Below are 20,993 nucleotides of genomic sequence, written 5' to 3'. Positions count from 1 at the left end.
ACTTGTGCTTTGGTTAGTTTTTCCTGTATGGGTCTATCCCCTTCTCACCTGCTGGTTGTGCACCCTGGTATATATAGTAAGACATGCATATTCCTTTCTCTGTGGGCCTGTAAATTGCAACACACCACTACCAATGATGGCTACAATGTGAATACAGCTTGGCAGAGCTAAGCAGACATTGCCCACTATTGTATGCTGTGCTCCTCTGCAGTAGGTGCCATCATTGCAACAGGTTGGACCAATCTCTCTTTTTCTTCCTAGACTGAACAAGCTGATGGCTGCTTGCTCCCTTTTCCCACATGGCTCCCTTCAGTGTCTTGCTGCTAATTAATCTCTGTCTGGGCCATATTCAGGGCTTCATCCTTTTACACCCTGAATCTGAGCTTTAGGATTCGTTTCTTGACTTCCAGTACAGAAGCTATAACAAGATGGCTCCTTGTAGACAAAATGCTTTTATGGAAACTTGTAATGGAGTAATTATTTAACACATCAAATTAAAATGTGCTATTTGTGAAGAATATGGAAAAATGCTGCCAAAAGCAGATTTTGTCTATAAATTGTAAGCATTCATCAAATAATTGCTAGTGATCTTACAGGTATTTTCCAGGCAAACTTCCCTATCTTAGTCTGAAACCTGCTTGGTGTGTAGAAGGTTGATGAGGGCAAACTTTAAAGACTGGAATCCAAGGCCTGTTGAATTCTCTTGCAAAAGGGAAGTATGCTTGGCATATCAGTGCTATAGGATTTCTTAACAATTCTTCAAAGAAGCTTGTGACAAGTTTTTGCATTTGTAAAAGTGGTTGGTCAGTTTTTTCCCTTTTCTAAGTGTATGCCCAAGATTCCTAGAACTGGTTGGTAGATAAGTGGTTAAAAGTACATGGCTTCTCTTCCTCTGCTTTGGATCGTGCTCTGTGACCTACTTTTGAAAATCGACCCTGACCCCCTAGCAATTCAGTTGCCTTAGTGGACAAATTATCTTCGGGAAACTTCTGTTTGCCTTTGGCTCTGCCAAGAGAATTTTCTGAGAGCTGACCGTAACGTGCAAAGAATTGTGCGTTGTTCCTAGTAAAGAAAGAGCGAGTCTTTAGAAATGACCCCTCCTTCATGCCAAAAGTGGCTTCAGAATTGAATCATTCAGCTTGACAGTAAGTTATCCTCAGCCGTGAAAGGAAAATAGAGGTATTGCATTTGAACTGTTGTGCACATTAAGTACTGTAAAAGAGCCAAAGATTTAATTGTGCACAGGCGATTAAATTGTCTGTTTCTATTTAATACTTTTAAAGTACTAAATAGAATCTGTGCAATGGCATCCAAAGTACTAAATATAATCTAAGGCTATTTAATAAACTGATAAACTCCTCTTCCTTAATGCCTGCCAAGGAAGGCAGACCAGTTTCAAAACTAACACTTCCTAAATGTTTGGCTGAATGCTTCATTTTCTGTTATGAGCATTTTGGGAAAATGAGGAGGTAATAGCAAGCACACTCCAGGAGGGCAGCAACTTCCAAAGCAGCTTTCCTTCAACTCTCAGCTCATCATAAATGTGAAGCAGCAGCTTAAACAGTCTTCCTCAAACACTGCAAGCTGGACTCTTAGTCCTAAAAGGCAGTGCTCTGACCATGTTTAGGGCCAGGCTACTGCAACCAGGGCACCTAACTGCTTGAGTATTCTTACCAAGTTTAATAATGGTGATTCTTGTGATGTACATAGTACATTGGGTGTGTGAGCAAACTTGCCCAAACAGTAAATCTTTGAAGGTTCATTACTGCAGTATAGGCTCCCATGTGCCTTCCCCTTGCCATTACTCCCTTTCTTTGTTTGAAAGGGGGAAATGTTGGGGGATTCCTTTTATCTAGAAAGGAAGAGGGGGAAACCTTCATTTCTGTGTTTTCTAATAGAGTTGGGTTTTGTAGAGAGGAGGCTCGACTATGTATTTCCCAGTCAGCTACTGGTGGTTATGGACAGTAACTTGTATACCTACTCTCGGGGCCAGTATGATTTCATTAACCTCATTTCTTCCAGGTAGGGTAAATCCCATACCAATTAGCCCTGTGCCAATATTTTACAGTTCATGGGGGCATAGTTGGTGATTTCCTTGGCAAAACAAAGCTGAAAATGGAGCAGGCCAGCTTTCCATGTAAGCTAGCGTCATGCAGAAATTTTTGGCTCAAGAAGCAGTTCATTATTACTCTGAACAGGTCTGGAAGTCTGACCAAGAATTGTGGATGTTCACTCTTGTGCATTTCATATGGATAAGGAATGATAGTGTAGCAACTTTTTTTTTTGTAGTAAAAGCACTCCTACTTGTGTACTATTAAGTCCTCTCTGAATTCACCTTTCATTTGCTTTCCCTTGGAGACTGCTAAAAGCAATATCTGTGGATTGGGGGAACTTTGCCCAGTCTCCCCCCACCAATAAATATATCTGCTGAAAGTTTTTTTATATTTGTATGTTATATATACAGCTTGGAAACGAGACGTCTGTGCCTCCATTTCTCCACTATATTCCCAGCATTTATTCTAATGCATGTGTTTTTGCTTGGCTGTAAGTTTAACTCTAGCCACCACCCCCCCTTAGTGGAGGGGGGGGGGTGGCAGAGTTCTGCATTTATTCAGTCTAGTTTTGCGTTTTTGTTACATTTGTCATTGAGTTTCCTTTGTGCAGATCTTTTCAATTCAATAGACCTGGTTGCATTAGTGTTTGATGGTTCTAATGGATTACTTTGTTTTCAGTTATTCATGTTCTTACCTGCTAGTCAAAATTGTATTCAGTGCAGCTTAGTAAAAGACTTTAAAGTTCTGGTTGTGTTAAGCTTACAGGTATGAGATGTGGGCAAAACTAATTTAATTCTCAAACCATTCTGATATCCTAATTGTCAACAGACCAGTGTCACTGAAGAAAATAAGGAAGAATGGGAGTTGAAAATAAATGATGACTTACTGAAACAGCACCGGTCCAATATACTCAGTCTACTCAATACAGGCTCCCTCAAAGAATTGAAAACACTCCAGAAAATAGGAGACAAAAAGGCACAGCTAATCCTGGGCTGGAGAGAAGTGAACGGGCCTTTTATGCAGGTGTGTGATTTGACATGGCTGTTGTGTACTGTATATCCTTCATTCTGAGACTGTACCTTTCCTCACTGTCATGCAGTTGCCATCACACTGAAGGTCACATTCCAGATTTAAATACCAATGATTGACATTTGATTCCACTGTCTGTTCATTGGCATATGTGTAGCGCCTACTTTCAGTAGAATAATTTCCTCATTTGTGATGCATGCCTGCAACTGAATGCCCTTACTTCTGATCACAAGTCAAGTAAGAATGTGGTAACTTGTAATTTGCCATTGAGTGAATCACTTTTTTTCATAGTTCCACCTTCCTATTGGTCAGTTATCTTCTAGTACTGGGAGTGATTTGAATAGTATTCTGTCCATGAGTGAAATGGGTCTGATTGATCTAAGGCAGGTTTTTTGTTTTCCCCACTTAGATTGAAGACCTGCAGAAGGTAGATGGGATCTCTGCAAAGCAGATGGCATCATTCTTGAAGGTAATCGTAGATTGTGCAATTCCACTCCTTTCAGTAAGAGGCATTAAATTGCCACATGTATTTTGACTATACTGGGAAAATGTTAACTCATTTAATGAGCTACATGCTGTTTTGTCAGAGTGACTTTTTTAGGGCTTTTAAAGTGGTACTTGCCTGTGTATTTGCTTATGGTAGCAGCCTTTCTGTAAAGAACATGAATCATCCTTTCCAGTTACCAAGGTACAGTATTAACAGCTATATTACTGACAGTAGTTACTTCTGTAATGTATGAAGTCTGTTTTCTGCCCTCCACCCACATTGTCCCTGTGCCATCTGTCGTGTGCATTTTGGAGAACTAAACATTACATTTCTCCTGGTCAAGATGCTTGGTTCTAATACAGTCTACCAGTTAATGTTAAGGAATTCTGCTTGCAGTGTAAAGTTGACCTTGTTCACTGTGGAATACCATGTCTTCTGTCAGTGTGGTTACTAAGTCGTGTTACAGATGCTGGGGTGTCAGGATGCCATTAATGCATACTGTTTCTATAGTTTACTTTTGAACTGCTATGCAGGCTCTAGAAACTGCAGTGTAACACATTTTTTTATAGCAAGTTCCCACCTTATGTCCGCCTCTTTGGTGTAGGGACTATGACCCACACAACCTGAGTTCAGGTAGTGGTTTAGGCTTTGGGAGACTCATGCCTGTGAAGATGACAGCAAGCAGCCAGTGGCCTGCCCTCACCCATTCTAGCAGGAAGAGAAGGGTGGTTCCAGTCAGCCAATCACAACTGTGGCACCAAAATGGCTGACATAGGGATGTGAGCTTAGTGGTGTCAAGTTAGATTGTAGCCCTTGGACCTGTTGTAATTGCTGAGTACCTGGGGAGGGGGGCACTCCACCTCCATGGCTTGCTTGTATGGTGACCCATCTGGTTGACTGTTGTCCTTCCGTCAAGACATGTTGAAAGATCCTTCCTCACCAGTGAAGGAGGAAGAATATAGAAAGTTTCTCCTAAAGTTTGAGAAGATGTCCACTTGTTTCAATTTCTGTGTTGAACTCCCAACATTTTTTTTACATTGGAAATTATTGCCAGTGCACAGGTGTTGAGACTTTGCTTTTTTTCCTGTAAAGTTGTATAACCATGGAGTTGAGGGAGATAATGGACAGCTTAGCCCTCCCTGTAGAAAAAACTTTCAGAAAGCTGAAGCTTTCTGATTTTGTTTCGTTCTGTTGAATTTAGTGCATTGGCACGTGATGTAGCAGGAGCAAGAACTCTGCTCTAAAGCTCCGGGTTTTCTTTAATGGGTATCACCCTGTGTACATGTGGAATTTATAAAAGTGTAGAATTGCAGTTATTTCTACGGTCTTCAATAATGTTTCTCAAAGGAGCTTTATTTGGTTAAACACTTACCAATTTCCTTTCAGATTCAGTAAAATTCAGGTGGATTGTACTGGACATGACTAAGTTGAATGATGAAAGCGTTTATCCGAAAAAAATCTCTTGGAGAAACGGTACTGGGGAGGCATTCTTTGAAATATTTCTTAATTTTGTTTATCGCTAGTTGGTTCACTTAGCAAGGGACCTAATGCCCTCAAGGGCTCAGATGTTCGTGTTTCACTGTTGCAGTCATTACACTTGGGTTATCCGCCGTCAGGCTACCCGCAGTCGGCCCGAGTTACAAAGTCTTGGTCCGGCGTCTGCTGCTGTCACCTCTTCCCTGACGTCAGTGCGCCAGGGGTATAAAAGATGCAACCAACACCATTTTCTCCAGTCTTTCTTGCCGCGCGATGCCCGAAGCAAAAGCAGTTCGCAAGTGCCGGTCGGCCGACTCCTGAGATTTTCGAAATTCGGTTTCAGAACCGAAGTCTCCAATAAAGCTAAGTTCCCCATTGGGGAAACTTTTTCTTGCTCCAGACTGATGTCAGTAAAAGTTAATAATTGTATCTCTTGTGGGAAGCAAATACGTCATAAGGACTTTCACTCTTATTGTATTCCTTGCCTGGGCCCTGACCACGATGTTACCAGTTGTCGGTTTTGTGCTAGATTCAGTATACGCATCGGTTTGATTTTGCTTTACATTATTTTAGCCGAAGGTTTAGTTACATAATGCCGTCGGAACAACCGACCGGGATTTATAAAAAAACACAAAGACAAAGAAAAGGACAGGTATCCAAGGTCCAAAGCAGACAGCCTCTTCTAGGCCAGTCGCCGGTTCTCAGTGAGGCGCATTCGCAGCCCCTGACACCTGCTACCTCAGAGCCATAGGCCGTATCTGACAGCCACGTGGAGACACCGAGGCCTGTGGAAACTCAAGGTATTGGGCCTACGGAAACTATTCCCTCAGATGGGTCCGGAGCCGCTGAGCAGGTATCTGCTTCTGAGGGTGTTTTCAGACCTTCACAGCTTACAATTAAGCCCATTACAACAACCAAGGCAAAGTTAAAATCACCATTAAAGACAAGGAAACAAGTACAGCATTCTACTGAACAGTCATCCATGCCAAAGAAACAGATGCTTAAAATGGCCGAAGACCTAATTACTTTAATCAGGAGTTCCCATCCCCCTCCTGACAAAAGGCCTAGGCAAGACGCTGACTGATTCCTCTGACCAGGTTTCTATTTCCTCTGATTCTTCTTCTGATCAGGGATATTCTCTTCCTCCCTATGAGGACTCCTGCAGAAGAGTCTGTACCTTCAGCCTCTCCGCCTGAGGATTATTCTTTTGGGGAAACCCTGCATACCATGAGGGAGCATTTCCACTGGGAGAGCCAGGATTATTCAGAATCCAAGAAAAGGCTCACAGACTTTTATTGCCTCAGCACAGGCCCCTGGCTATTCCCCCAGTGCTTGATATTGTTGATATTTTCTCTGAATCCAGTCTAACTCCTGATTCTTTACCCCTGCACCAGTCAAGCCAGACAGGTACTCATAAATTTCTTTACAAAAACCCTGCTGCAGATCCAGAAACAATTTCTCAGGGTCCTAAAGGGGGTTAAGGCTTCCACTGCTAAAAATCCTGTCCCCTCGGATAGGGATTCCAGAGCTCTGGACAGATTGGGGGGGGGGGTTACACTTCTGCTACTTTAGCTGTATGGGCTTTAAATTGCCAGTTTCACATGCTTAAATATCAACAGTACCTCATGTCATTGTTAAAGCAGAAAATGGTTTCAATCTCAAAGTTCTGACAGTAAGGAAATGCAGGATTTATTGCATGCAGCTGAACAAGTGGGAAAGCATACTTTACAATGTGGTTTTGATTCATTAGAGGCTTCTTGTAGCGCCGCAGTTACAGGCTCTTATTCGAAGGCATGCTTGGTTGAAAGAACAAAGTTTACCTGACCATGTTAAAGTAAAATTAATGGATGCGCCACTACAGCATAATACTTTGGTGTTAAGGCAGAAGAGGTGTTAAAGAAAATGGAGGATAAAGCAAAATCAATGCAGACAGTAAAGGATTTCTTACAGGTTCAACCACCTAGGTTTGGCAGAAATTGGCCTTCAAAAAAATTGGTCCTTTCCGGTGTCAGGCCACAAAGAGGCAGATACAGATGCCCAAGAGGCAGATCTCAGCCCCAATGCTCCTTCAGACCTAAACAATGGGGTGCTTCAGCCCCCAAAGGAGGGGAAGACAAATCACAACCTTATAGGAAATCGTCTCAATGACTTCCCTCTACAGATGCCAAACACTAGCACCCCTAGGGGGAAAGCTAGCACTTTTCTCAAAAAATTGGTACATAATCACCCAGGACAAATGGGTACTCAATATTGTTTCTCAGGGTTAAGGTTCCACTTTCACACGTTTCCAAAATCAAAAGGTATGCCGGACCTGCCACAAAACCAATGGGCAGAGGTGCAAAAACAAATTGCTGCTCTCATGGACATGGGAGCTATTCAAAGAGTACCACAGCAAGAACAGGGGCAAGGATTTTACTCAAGACTTTTATTAGTACCCAGAAATGACAAAGCCTGGAGACCAATACTGGACCTGTCAATCTTAAATACTTTCCTGGATCTTCAAAAATTCAAAATGTTAACACTACAGCAGCTTCTACCCATGCTGGGCAAGAACGCTTAGCTAGTTACTTTGGACCTCAAGGAGACATACCTGCATGTCCCAATCAGACACACTTGCAGAAGATACCTCAGATTCATAGCTGGCTTAATGCATTACCAATTCTCTGCACTGCCCTTTGGCTTATCTACTGTGCCCAGGGTCTTCACAAAATGCCTGGCACCAGTAATTGCATTTTGCAGACAAAAAGAATTCAAATATATCCCTACTTGGACGACTGCCTTATTCAAGCAGAGCGCAAGGACATTCTACTAAAGCATCTGGCGTTTGTAAAAAGATTACCAAGTTGCCTAGGGTACACAGTAAACAAAAATAAATCAAAACTAGTGCCCTCTCAAGAGATAATATTCCTGGGTGCAAGCTTAAATACAACTGCCCAGATGGCTTATCTCACGCCAGACAAAGGCAACTGACTCAATACTTTCAACTGATTGCAACAAAGATCCAGCTCCCTGCAAGAAAAATTCTGCAGGCCCTGGGCTTCATGGCGTCCTGCATTGTACTAATTCCATATGCAAGACTGTATATGAGGAAACTACGGTGGTATCTAAAAAGTGTTTGGACTCAACATTCACAGCCTGGAGACCATTATAACTTTAATTCCCTGCCTATAACAGGAGTTTCGATGGTGGTCCCAGGCCTGTCACCACAAGGGACAGCCTTTCACTTTACCCACAGCCAGGCAGACAATAACGGATGCATCTGAATATGCCTGGGGGGCACATATGGCAGGAAAATGTATTCAGGGCATGTGGCCCAAGGAACAAATGCATCTTCACATCAATCAGAAAAAGATGCTAGCTGTACAGAACGCCCTGACAGCTTTCAAGGACCTACTACATCCAGGACAACTACTAATAAAGACAGACAATACCACAATTATGTGGTACATAAGCAAGGGGGCACACATTCCTACCCCCTATGCAGGCAAGCCATGACCTTGTGGAACACAGCACTAACCTATCGGGTACATCTGCAGGCACAATTCCTGTCAGGAACAAAAAATACACTGGCAGACTAAGCAGAAATCTCATGGACCCTCATGAATGGAAACAAAATCCACAGGTGTTCAGCATGATAACAGGGAAATAGGGACGCCCAGACATCTTTTTGCCTCCCCTCACAATTGCCAGCTACAGAAATTCTGCACAAGAACGTATCACTCTCAAGCATGGAAAGTGGATGCTCTATCATTCAGCTGGAAAGCCCTGACAGTCTATGCCTTCCCTCCAATGCCTCTTCTTACCAAGGTGCTCCTAAAAGTCAGAGGCCAAAAATGATCGTGATTGCCCCAGACTGGTCACGCCAGCACTGGTACCCAATCCTAAAGAGCTTCTCAGTGCCCAGCTTGGCCTTTACCTCAAATTCATCTTCTGACTCAACAAAACAATCAGATTCTGCACAGTCTCAGAACCTTAAATCTGGCAGCATGGCAGATAATGTAGCCACTCGGACTGCACCTCTCTCTAAAGCTGTTATGGATGTCATTTTAGAAGCAAGAAGGCCCAGCACTAGGAAATCTTATGCAGAAAAGGAAATCTTATGCAGAAAAATGGAAGAGATTCTGTGCTTGGAACCAGGCACAAGGGCTCAAACCACTTGTTCCAAATATACCTCAGAGTTTACAATACCTTACTGAGATGCTGGACAAAGGCCTATCTTTCTCATCAATTAAAACCCATGCCTCTGCCATTTCAGCTCATTACAATACGGAACCTCCTATTTTTTCATATCCTCTACTAAGACAGTACCTCAGAGGGGCAAAAACCGTAAGACCCCCAAGGAGAGCACCAGTACCAACTTGGCATCTCAATTTTGTTTTAGAAAAACTCACACTACCTCCTTTTGAACCAGCCAGCACAGCTGATATAAAATTCTTATGGAAAACTGTTCTGCTCCTAGCAATAACGTCAGCAAGAAGAGTATCAGTTACAGACATTAATGGCTGTGGAACCTTTCATCATATTTCACCAGGACAGGGTTTCTCTCAGGTCAAACCCAACATTCATGCCAAAAGTAGTTTCCAGTGTGGCTGTGAACCAAACCATTTACCAACTTTCTATCCAAATCCCCAGAATAAAGGGGAGAGACTTCTGCACGCTTTGGATATACACAGACAGCTACGATTCTACCTGGACAAAACAAAAGCTTTCAGAAAAACTTAGCAACTGTAGCCTATGCTGCAGGATCACAAGGAAAACCTATCGCAAAGCAGACACTTTCAAAATGAATAGGACACTGCATCCGCTTCTGTTATGCACATTGCAAATCAGTGCCTAAGGTCATTAGGCCACATTCTACCAGAGCAGCAGCCACTTCAGCAGCCTTTCTCAGAGGAGTACCAACCAAAGACATTTTAGAAGCTGCAACCTGGAGCTCGGTGTACACTTTCACCAAGCACTACCACTTGCCTCTCTACTCTAAATCCACAGCAGGCTTTGCCACTGCAGTCCTGCAGGGCCTGGTAGCCTCTCCAAATCCAATTTAGACCCAGCCACCCAACCTCAGCTTTGGGATTCAACCGAAGTGTAATGACTGCAACAGTGGAACACGAACATAGTACAGTTGTGTACCTACCATAAATGTAGATGGTGTATTCACTGTTGCAGTCCAGGTTACCCACCCACCATCCCCCTTTTCATTGCTGGGACTTCTCTGTACTTCTCAACTCTATAACCTATACGGTGTATTTGCTTGTAGATGAAGGAAATATTTATATTAGTACATGCATGCTTTTTGGAATAATTTTATTTTACCAGCCTTCCTATCTGGGGGCACCTGACATCTGGGGCAAGCAAAGCTGAAGAAAATGGTGTCTGTTGCATCTTTTATACCCCTGTCGCACTGACGTCCGGGAAGAGGCGACTGCAACAGACGCCGGACCAAGACTTTGGAACTCGGGCCGACTGCGGATAACCCAAGTGTAATGGCTACAACAGTGAATACACTCTTAGCATCTACATTTATGGTAGGTACACAACTGTACTTTCCTTATCTGCTCTCAGCTAATCACTTTAGATTTATTTCTGTTCATCCTGCTATAGCGTGCTGGCTCCACCAGGTTGGTTTAGTGTAAACAAGGTGATCACAACTGTTTGGGACTACTGTCTTGCCTACTTTGAGTAGTCTTTGCTTGCTTTCTAAGGAGCTGTGGGGGGAGTAGAATACCTTTCCTGAAGCTTTGGTCTCCAGTTAGCCCCTCACCCCCAAGTAATTTGTGTTTTTTAACTGTATCGTCTGTGGTGCTGGAGCTGCAGTGATATGGTTTAACAGTTGCCCGATTACCCCAGTGAGGGCCCACTAACTTTACATTTTGTGGCAGTTTGGATTTGTCCTCCTACCACCTGGAATGCTGTTGATTTGTAAACAGTGGCTTTATCTCTGCTCTGTTGCATCCCCTGCCTCACACTGCCATTTATATTCACTTTACCTGGTAATACATCTTTTGCCATTCTGCCTGGCTCACTGTGGTGGTATAGGGCTGTACATCCTTTTTTGTTTTCTTAGCTGTAGTTCTTACTGTGGGTTTGGTTTGTCTGTTCGGAATTGGATCATAATGGGCACTAATGGAGTAGGTGAAAAAAGTGATCCTGTCAATCTTGCTCCACATGTTTGTCCCTGTGATGTCCATGCTGCTATCCCCATATCAAGGTAAGTGGTCAAATTCATTACCCCAACCCCTTCCTGTTTTGGGACTTCATAATGTTCAGCTCTCTTTGTAGCTTAGAAAGCACTTGTCTACAGAGTGCCAAATTCCATTCCAGTATCACCACTGGTACCTATGGATTTGAATGGCATTCCAAGCTACACGAGGCACTGGCTTTTCAACCTAGTTACTTGCTGCAGATGCGAGATGAGACTGTGGCCTTTCTAAATGTATAGTCTTGGCAAAATGTGTGCTGGGTGCCAGCAAAATAAAAGGCATGTGAGAAATCACTTAAAAGGGATCTAGCCAAGTGATCTCCAAGAGGGTATATTTTACTGAACATATCAGAAAAAAATGTATAGAAGACAGAAGGTGTTTATGCTAATACCTGAAAAACTTAAAGCTGTATTCATCGCTCTAGGGGCATGACAGACATGGTGGCCAAATCATGACCTGTGATCTCTTGATGTATTGCACATAAAATTGATGCATTTAGTTATTAGGGCTGCAGGGGTTAGATTGGAAAGATGTTATATTTTAAGTATATGGTGATGTGGTGATGGGGCAACATGGAGAACTGGGTGTAGTCATGTGCCCCCACCCCCTCACCAAAAAGGGTCTATCTGAGGACCATATGACAGGAGGCTGAGAAGGTAACTGTGCACTCTGCTAGGCTTAAGTATACAGTCCTGTCTTCCAGTATGTCTGCTACCAGGATGGCAGCCCTGCCCTGAATGTCAAGTCCTGTTTGGATAAAATCTGCTCTGTGACTGGAGACTTGAAGTTGGCCTCTACTCTTGAAAGCAAACTGTTACGTGACCATCAAACAGGAATCTCAGGTTTGCACTAGCTCCAGGTTCTCTTGCTGAGGTAAGTGCAGGGCTGGCTCTTGCAAGTTTTGTCTGTCCATCTTTTTTGTGCTGTCAAAAGTTAACTATGAACCCTGTTGATCTGTACTATACAGCTGTAGCCATCCTCTAGTATTTTTCGGATCTAATTTGAAGTGCTAGTCAGAGCCGTCACCCATGTTCCCTTCCTATCCTTTCCATTTCTCAATTTTCTCAACCAAATGCTAGGTTATATTTGGTTTTCTAACTTGTATGTACATAGCTCCAAGTCCAGTCCTGTATATCTTGGTGTTTGTAATCATGTTGCACTGTTTACAGTGGTCTGTTTTTTGTTTGTAGTCTCCCGCCAAAAGTTTTGCCCTGTTTTAGTTCAGTTGGAAAGGCCTTTGCAAGGCAGCAAACTTAGACAAGACTGTACAAGGTTCATGGACCATGGATAAGGCCTTTCTGCACATAAACATCCTTGAGATGAGCAGTCTTAACACTGCAGGAATTCCAGAATGTGCTCCCTTTGGTACAGTTGCTATAAGATTGGACAACAAGGTGATTTTATGGTATATAAACAAACAAGGGGAAACCGATCCTATCCACTCTGCAGGGAAGCAATGAAAATGAGAACTGGTCATAGCTTTGCAATGCTTTCTTATAGCAACATGCACACCAGTGGCAGAAGGTGAAGGTGTGTCAATTTGTAAGAGTTCATAGTACCTCTTTTGAACCTCAAGACATTTCAGTGGAATCCCATTTTAAAGTACTTATTCGAGAGATGGTTTCACCAAAGGTGAGGTCATCTCCTGGGGAGTCTGCCTCAGCAGAGTTCTCCTTGGGGAGGCATACCCAAGAGGGGAAAGCATTTGAGAGGCATAGGAAAGGGAGTCTTCTGAAGAGTCTGCAGCTTCAAGAGGAAGAGTATCTTCAGTCGGAGGCCTAGGACTGATAACTGAAGGGGAAGCCGGCACTGAAAGCATTAAATAAGCTCCGAGAGAAAGCTAGTCAGGCAGGCTTTCAGAAGAGGCATGGTTTGTCTTTTGTTTCCTTTTTAATGAAGAGATGGGCCTGGAGGGCATAGGGTCTAAGGAGGCCCTAGGCTGACTGTTCTGTAGCAGTGGAAGGACTGGTCTGGGCATCTGTTGCAAGCTGAGGGTGCAGAAAAGGGGGACTGTCTGCAAAACCTCCGTTGATGTGCTTTTAGCCCTAGGTTCTGAAGCCTCTGGAATGGTACCCACTATACCTAAATCAGCTGGTTTGCATACTTGCCTCCAGGTGAATGTCTGCCACAGGGGGAATTGTCTGGTGGAGGTGCAGCAATAGATTCAGGCCCGGAAACTTTGGCCACCTTTTTTTGTGGCTCAACAGTCTGACAGGATGGCCCTTCCATTGCCAGAGAGAGGCATTTAAGACACTGGCTTTCTAGATGTTTAAGGTATGCAGATGGCTGTGAAGAGTCTTGGGAACGAAGGCCTGACAAATCATGGAGGTTTTATGGTCGTGATTTGGCCCTAGGCATAAAAGGCAGAGGTTGTGGGCGTCCTTAAGGGAGATCTGACGTCTGCACCTACACTTTCTTTTCCTGGCTGATATGAATCTGAGCAAGCATGCAGTGACCAGAAAGAGAAGAGAACTATCCCAACGTCTTATCTAAAATTTGAAGGATCCGATGGCAGGATGAGCTGACATTTGACTGGTGGCAAAGAAGTTCTGAGGAAAGGTACATGTAGACGTCACTTTTATAGCGCATGCACCCTACGGCCAATGTTGGATATCCCACACAGTGACTAAAGCTTTTGTTTACTGGCCAGACGTCCAGGTAGCTAAGCAGAGGATAACCCAAAAGCCACTGACAAGACTCCACATGAGAACTTCAGTGGTACCCGAGGGCCACGTGGACCCAACACTCGCCTCTTGGGCCATACTTTTCCCTTCGTATCATGCTTGAGGGAGATCCTTTGATGGGTGGATAAAGTCTCTCTCAACCCAGGACTTCCCTTACAGCTCCTCACCCCAGTCCAGGAGATGTACACAGATGCCTCAGACCTGGGCTTGGGAGCTGCTATGGGCAGCTTGAAGATGCAAGGCATATGGACAGGCCCCTTCAAGAGGGAGTAAATCAACATCAGAGATGAGGGCCATAATCTTTGCACAGAGGGCCTTCCAACGCATTCTGAAGCGAGCCCCCCCCCCCCCCTGAAGTTCAGACAACACTACAGTTCTCTGGTATGTAAACTGGCAACAAAATTTTATTTGCTATGCAGACTTTCATTCCAGATCTGGGAATTAGCCCAACATGGAGTCACCCTGCAGGCGGTCTATATTCCCTCCGCTCAGAACACTCAGGCAGACACCTTGCGCAGGTCCATGTCTCAATCCCATGAATGGATGCTACATAGGGATGTGTTCCTGGACATGGTCCACAAGTTTGGTACACCACAAATAGCTCTGTTTGCCTCCCCTCTTAACAGACCACCTCCACCCTTTTGTACCAGAGCACCCAGCCCCTTAGCAAGGGCAACTGACACTTTTATCTCATAGATTCATAGATTAGTACTAGGCTAACTGCCCTTGCGAGACATTTTAAGCCTAGCTAATTATCCTCTGTGAGATTCAAACCCTGTACCTTGTGTTTGTAAGGCAAACACCTTAACCATTAGGCCACCCTCCCAACCCGTCCAGACGTCCAGGTAGCTAAGGGGATGGAAGGGGATGTTTGTGTATGCATACCCCCTTCCCACTCTTACAAAAAGTCCCTGAAAATTTCAGACACCTTTACACTGGGGGCTTTTATGACCCACTCAGCTTATAGCCAATGACAGACGTCCCCACATACTTTGCAGTAACTAAAGCTTTTTTGTGTACTTGCTGGACATTCTGGTAGATAAGTGGAGGATAACACAAAGATTATGAATACTGCAACACAAAGGACATCTGTGGTTATGGTAAGGTTTTACGCAACTATTCTTTGAGTAAAGTGGGATATTTTTTATTACCCATTCTAGTTTACTCTCTCATATAACTTCCTTTGTTTTTCCATACACTTGTAAATGTAATTTAGCTTGCTGTTGGTATTTTTTTTACTCTTAAGCCATATCCTTGTGATGACTTCTATTATCGTTGTTGGTAACTTCTCACTGTTCTTCCCTTTAAAAAAAGTTTCTATTTGAACTGTAATTTTCACCAGTATGGCTGAAAAATCTTCAGGATTTAAAAAATGTAAAGACTGTGGGCATAAAATCCCTCTTTAGATGCATACAATTATTGTGTGGATTGTTTTGGCCCAGCTCATTTCAGTCTTGTGACATTTGTAAGGGCTTTTAATCCACAGGCCTTGGTAGACTGCAAAATACTATTTTGAAAGGTTTATTGCCAATTTTTCTGAATCTTTAAGAAATTAGAAGAAAAAGGAGTTCAGAAAGTGTCTGACCCCTCCAGATCCTGTGTTACTAGCTCAGATCCTGCTGTTGAACCACCCCTTAAGGTGTCTAAGCAATCTGATCCAATTTCGTCAGATCCAAAGACTAAACCCTCAAGATCTGACAGCTTCTGAAACTACATTGGATCTGACACCGAGCCAAAGAAGCTTCCTAGGATCTGTTATGCATCATCTCCAGATCCTGTTCCTTCCGGTCTTCCATAGAGAAATGCTATTATTTTAGGCCCCCTTCAGTGGCCTCTTCTCATTCTTCCAGGAGTCTGACAGAAGTAGATCTGGAGAGAATTTCTCATCCCAAATTCAGATGGGAGTTTTCCTTGCTCGTACCCTATCTGGTCCAGAGACCTTTACCAGTACTACTCCACTTGTTTTGGCTCCTTCTCCGATCCAACCTTTGGTTTTGGAACTCTTTGATCACTGACTTCCTGAACAGTCGGTGACTGATCCAAAGATTGTTGCATCTTCCGCTCTAACACCATCTTTGAGTGGACCTGCTCAGTGTCAGAACCAGATGACGCTTGTTGTAGCACTGTTGCTGGATCCAAGCTCGGTCTACTCCGAAGTTGTTGGAGCCATATCTGCCCCTCTTAGCCTTTGCTTTGGACAGCTCTGCTCTGACCTCTGCTTCGTGTGGGCTGCCTTCAGGTTAGAGGGAGCAGAGAGGCCAGAAGTATGTCTCAACACCATCTGCGTCCTTCTCCCTGAAGTGTTGTGCCGTTTAGGTAGGGGAGAGAGTGCGCTCTCATTCTAGAGGAATGACACCCCCCCCCCCCCCCTTTCAGATCAGTCTTCTCAATCTCGTATGTTTTTGGGCTAGCTGCCCCTGTGGAATAAAGTGTTGAGGCTCAAAGCACAAAGTCTCCAGACTACCCAGCAGGGTTTACTCATCTTGCACTTCTGCGTAATATCTTACCGAAGTCTCTAGGAAGAGAAGTGCAAAAGTAGGCATTTAGCTTGTCCAAGAGTCTGTCACAGAAGATAGATTTTTGATGAGGGGGAAGGGTCTCCAAGATCACCACCTGATGAGGTCTCCTTTGGAAACCTTCTGGAGATCCTAAAGCAGAGGGGTGGTTGGTCTACCAGTTATGCTTCCAAAGAGGAATCTGTATTCCTGGAAGCCTTTGTGTCTGGCCCATTTACCTCCTGGGTGACTTTGCCCACTGAGCTCATTGATTTGATCTGTAGGCAGATGTGGAGGGAGCCCTACTCTAAGTCGATACTCAAGACCAGACAAGATCCTGGCACCGCTATCGGGTAGCAAATTTTGGAGTAAAGGAATACCATTAGATGCCATGGTCATGGCAGCAGCCACAAAGAAGGAACTTACGGAACAAAGTTCATTTGTCCATGCCCCTAACAGGGAGTTGGGCTTTGGACAGATTTGGGAAGCATGTATGTGGTTCAGCAACTTTTGCATTTAGGTTGCTAAATTATCTGGCACACTTCACCAGAGGGATTTGATCAAAGAACACTCCAAATCTCTCTTCGGGACCATTACTTCTAAAGCAGAGACCTCTATTGCTTCACAGCTGGCCCTACATTCCATTTCGTCCATGAGGCTAGTTTCACATGCAGCTGAAGGTGCCTCAAGGATAGCAGGGTCAGGTATTTCCATTAGGAGACGTGCTTGGATGCACCTGTGACTTTTCTGGCACCCTTAAAGTCCTTTGTCTGTGCACCCTTTGACAGAAGTTTGGCCCCAAAGTTGCACATTATCCAGGTGTGAGTACAATTGTAAGACCCTGTCTGCAGTGGGTGTACATTTTTCGACTCCTCAAAACCTTTTCTAGAAATCAATGAGGTGGTCAAAATGTGGTTGAGAAAATGCCGGTGTCCTTTCCATAATGCATGTAAAGATGGTTCCCGAAGGGCAGAGGGGGGATCTGTAATGGAAGATGCTGCCCACACGGCAGAGGAAGCCCAGTGAACCAAGGATCTAGGAACACTTTTTTCCTCTGGATCCTCCCAGCAGTCCTGAAAGGAAGCCCAACTGTTCACCTCTGGAGGCAGCTGGAGGTAATCTATCCCTGCACCAGAGGGCCTGGCTAGACATTACAAAAGGTTCATGGGTGCAGAGGATTATTTCTAGAGGTTATACAACACCCCCCCCAATAGGAAACAAAATTCCCAGTGTTCCACCCAGTCAGGAAAGCAGCAGCACTAAAACAAAAAAAAAAAATAAGAAAGCTGCTAGAAAATCATCCATCCTGAACTTTATTTTAGTGCCAAAGAAAATGGGACTGGAGACCGATTTTGGATCTCTCCATTCTGAATAAATCGGCTCAGTACATGAAGTTCCGGGTGGTCATGGTTCAGTCCATTTTGCCTTGCACAAGTATGACTGGATTTGCTCAATACAGCTTCAGGATGTGTAACCATCACAAACGAACAGACGAGCCAGAAGATGGCTATGCTTCCAGCTGGGAGCCAGTCATTACCAGTTCAGAGCTCTACCCTTTGACTTCACCACAGCCCCCAGGGTGTTGACCAAATGCATGGCAGTAGTAGCAGATCACTTGAATGCAGAGATTGTGGGTGTTTCTGTACCTGGATGACTGGCTCATAACCGCTCTGACCAGGCATCTTCCGATAAAAGCATGTGATTTATTACTCCAGCTTTGCTCTCCAGAATTGCCTTCAATAACTACAAGTCTTACTAATATCTCAAATATTATTTCACAGGGGCCTTGTTCAGTGACTGTCTCCCTTCCCTTACCAAGGGTACAAACTATTTGATTTAGTCAAAGATGATCCAAAATTAATCGGCTCGATCTGATTCTACAATCCTTGATCAGTGTCCTCTGCAATAGTTCTGGTTCAGTGAGCAAGATACCATATGACAATTCAAGGGACCTTACCAACTCTGTGGTCTATTCTGCACCAACCTGTGTCCACCCAGATCAGAATAACTCAGGCATGCAAAATGTACCTCTTGTGGATTTGCTCATGTCAAATTTTACAAGACTGCCCCTTCATTCTTCCTCAGCCCAAACCCATGGTGACCATGGACACTTTCCCAATTGGGTAGGGAGGCACTTCTTGGGGGGGGGGGGGACATTCCAAGGCACCTGGTCCCACTGAAGAGGACAACATGCATAGCAATGTCCTGGAAATAAGAGCAGTACTAGCGTTGCAGGTCTTTCAAGAATGTTCTTTCTTGGGACTATTACAATTCGATCAGGTACATCAGAGGAACCAGGTCTTTGTTAGGAAGCTGAGTGTGGCAATGGGTGATCTCGTCCTTGTCCTATCTGTTTCTGATAGTAGCGCACATTCCAGGGAAATCCAACATGACAGCAAACAAGTTGAACAGATCCATTTTATTGCCTCAAGTGGTGTCTCAACATGAAAATTGCAGTGAAGATATTCCACCAATGGAGCTAACCTTGCTGCGGCCTCTTTGCATCTCCCCTGCACAAGTGCTGTAGGTTTTTGTCCCCAATTCCCTCACCAGAGGAATCCATCTCAGATTGGCCCCCAATCTTCTGTACACTTACCCAACTCCTTGATCCCAAAGTTTCTCCAGAAAGCTTCTCAAATGAAGAGGATAGGCATTCGCATTGCACCTTATTGGCCTCGTCCAATTTGGTTCCCCTATCTTTGGCCTCTAGTTTGCCCACCATGGGTTCTAGACCCAATTCCAGACAACCTCTCACCTGACTGGCATGATTCACCTGGACACTTCAGACCTAAAGTTGACCACTTGGTTTCTCCATTTATAGCCAGACAACCAAGGCTTTCCTCCCCACTGCACGTCATATTCTTTTGTCCTCCCATAAAGCTTCCACTAGGAAAATTTACAGAAGCAAATGGAAAATATTTGTTTTTGGGCACAACAGACATTGATCCTTTTTCAGCATGAGTACCCAATGTTCTTGAGCTTTTGGCTACAGTTTGTGAAGGGGCTAGCTCCTCGACTGTTTAAAGTACAACTAGCGGCCATTCCTAATTTACACATGGGAGCAATTTGGAAAACTATCTGTAGTTAATCTTTCCTATTCATCACTGAGTTTGGTCCCGAGTCGGCCTAATACCAAACTCGCGTACACCAAAAACTCTCAAGCTAAACTTCTACCCACAATGCCCTTCGTTACCTCCAATCTCATTTGCCATGCAGTTATATAGCAGCGTTTCACTGAGCTCTCCAGCTAAGTGTTGGATTGTTTCGAAATTTACTGTATTTTAAGTTTTTTCTCCTAAAACTCTTCTATATCTTATCTTAACCAGCTCTACCCATGGGTATCCTCTTCTTACCATTGTTGGTAAATGCTCTTTACCCTTGCGGTACTCTATACCATTGTTGGTATTTTTCTCTCTTCCTTCCTCAATCCTTTTTTGGATTGTTGAATCAATATACTTAGTATGTCTGAAAAGAAAGGGACTTTGGATTTAAGCACTGCACTTCCTGCAATGGTAAACTCCCCAATAGCGACCTGCATGATGATTGTGTATATTATCTGGGGGGTTCCCACTTATCCGTGAAACCTCCCTGTCAGATTTGTTGGTTTTCAGTCAGCGATGCTGAATGAAAGAAAAAATAAGCTTATTTTGAAAGGCCTGCTTTCTTCACCCTTTTCTGAGGCTTTCTTTGTCTGAGCTCTCAACCCCTCCATCAAAGGACAAAAGTCCTCATTCTGACCCCTCTTCACCGGCTGGTGATAAGAGCAAGCCTCATAAGCATAAGGCCCACAAGTCTTCCACGGAGCACAAGATCGCCTCCACTGCTCCGACCACCTTGGTTCTGAGTTCTGCTCCAGTGGTCTTTGCAAACATTTCGATGACTTCCACATCATCAATGTCCCCCATCTCCGTTCTGAGATAGCCTGTACCGACCACTTCTGAGCAGATAATGGCTTTGACTCCAGCTATTCCCTTGGCTCCAAGCCCTTTCTTGGCACCAATAGTACCCCTTTTGCCCGTTTCGAAACTGGAATCCTCTGTGCTGACTTTTCCTACACCACAGACCCAGTACTGTCTTTGGATCTGTTTTCAGGACAAGCCTTTAGCCACTTTTTGGACCGACCGGACTCCCCCTCGGGAGTATCAATATGGTCTACCAGGAGTTCATCTGAATTGGATGTGGTGCACCTGTTGGATCAGCTGCTGACTTATTACAAATTTTCCTAAAACCCATCCCACTCCTGGTTTTGAGTCCATTGCCCCCACGACTCCCACATATTTTCCTCCCTTGGACCCTTTGGTTCCGAGGCCTATAGCTCTGACGTCTTCGGGGGGAATCCTCTCCTTTGTGCCGACAGTGACCTCCTCTGAGGCCCCTTTGGGTTTTGGTTGCTTCGGAACCACCCCTTCCTCAATCTCATGCTTGGGGGATGGAATCCCCAGCTCCAGGTATGGTTCCAGTTTCATTAGTTCTGTCTTCAGATCTGGGGGGTGACACCTGCCCCCTGGTTTTGCTTGAGGCTCCGTCCCCCGCAGCGGGTTGCGCGGAGCAGGGTGTGACCCCAGTTC

The 20,993-nt window shown here is 44.3% G+C and overlaps 1 protein-coding gene across 1 annotated transcript in view; it reads left to right on the top strand.

The window, feature by feature from the left end:
* KIF22 (kinesin family member 22) overlaps positions 1 to 20,993 on the top strand; it is a 638,755-nt gene that overhangs the window by 484,414 nt on the left and 133,348 nt on the right. The window contains exons 12-13 of the mRNA XM_044086339.1: positions 2,883 to 3,077; positions 3,493 to 3,552. Of these exons, the coding sequence (XP_043942274.1) occupies positions 2,883 to 3,077; positions 3,493 to 3,552 (255 nt within the window). The remainder of the gene's footprint in view (positions 1 to 2,882; positions 3,078 to 3,492; positions 3,553 to 20,993) is intronic.

The sequence above is a fragment of the Protopterus annectens genome, chromosome 10.part0 (genome assembly GCF_019279795.1).
Source record: "Protopterus annectens isolate FY-2018-M chromosome 10.part0, PAN1.0, whole genome shotgun sequence".
Lineage (NCBI taxonomy): Eukaryota > Metazoa > Chordata > Ceratodontiformes > Protopteridae > Protopterus > Protopterus annectens.
This window is presented reverse-complemented; position numbering and strand designations above follow the sequence as displayed.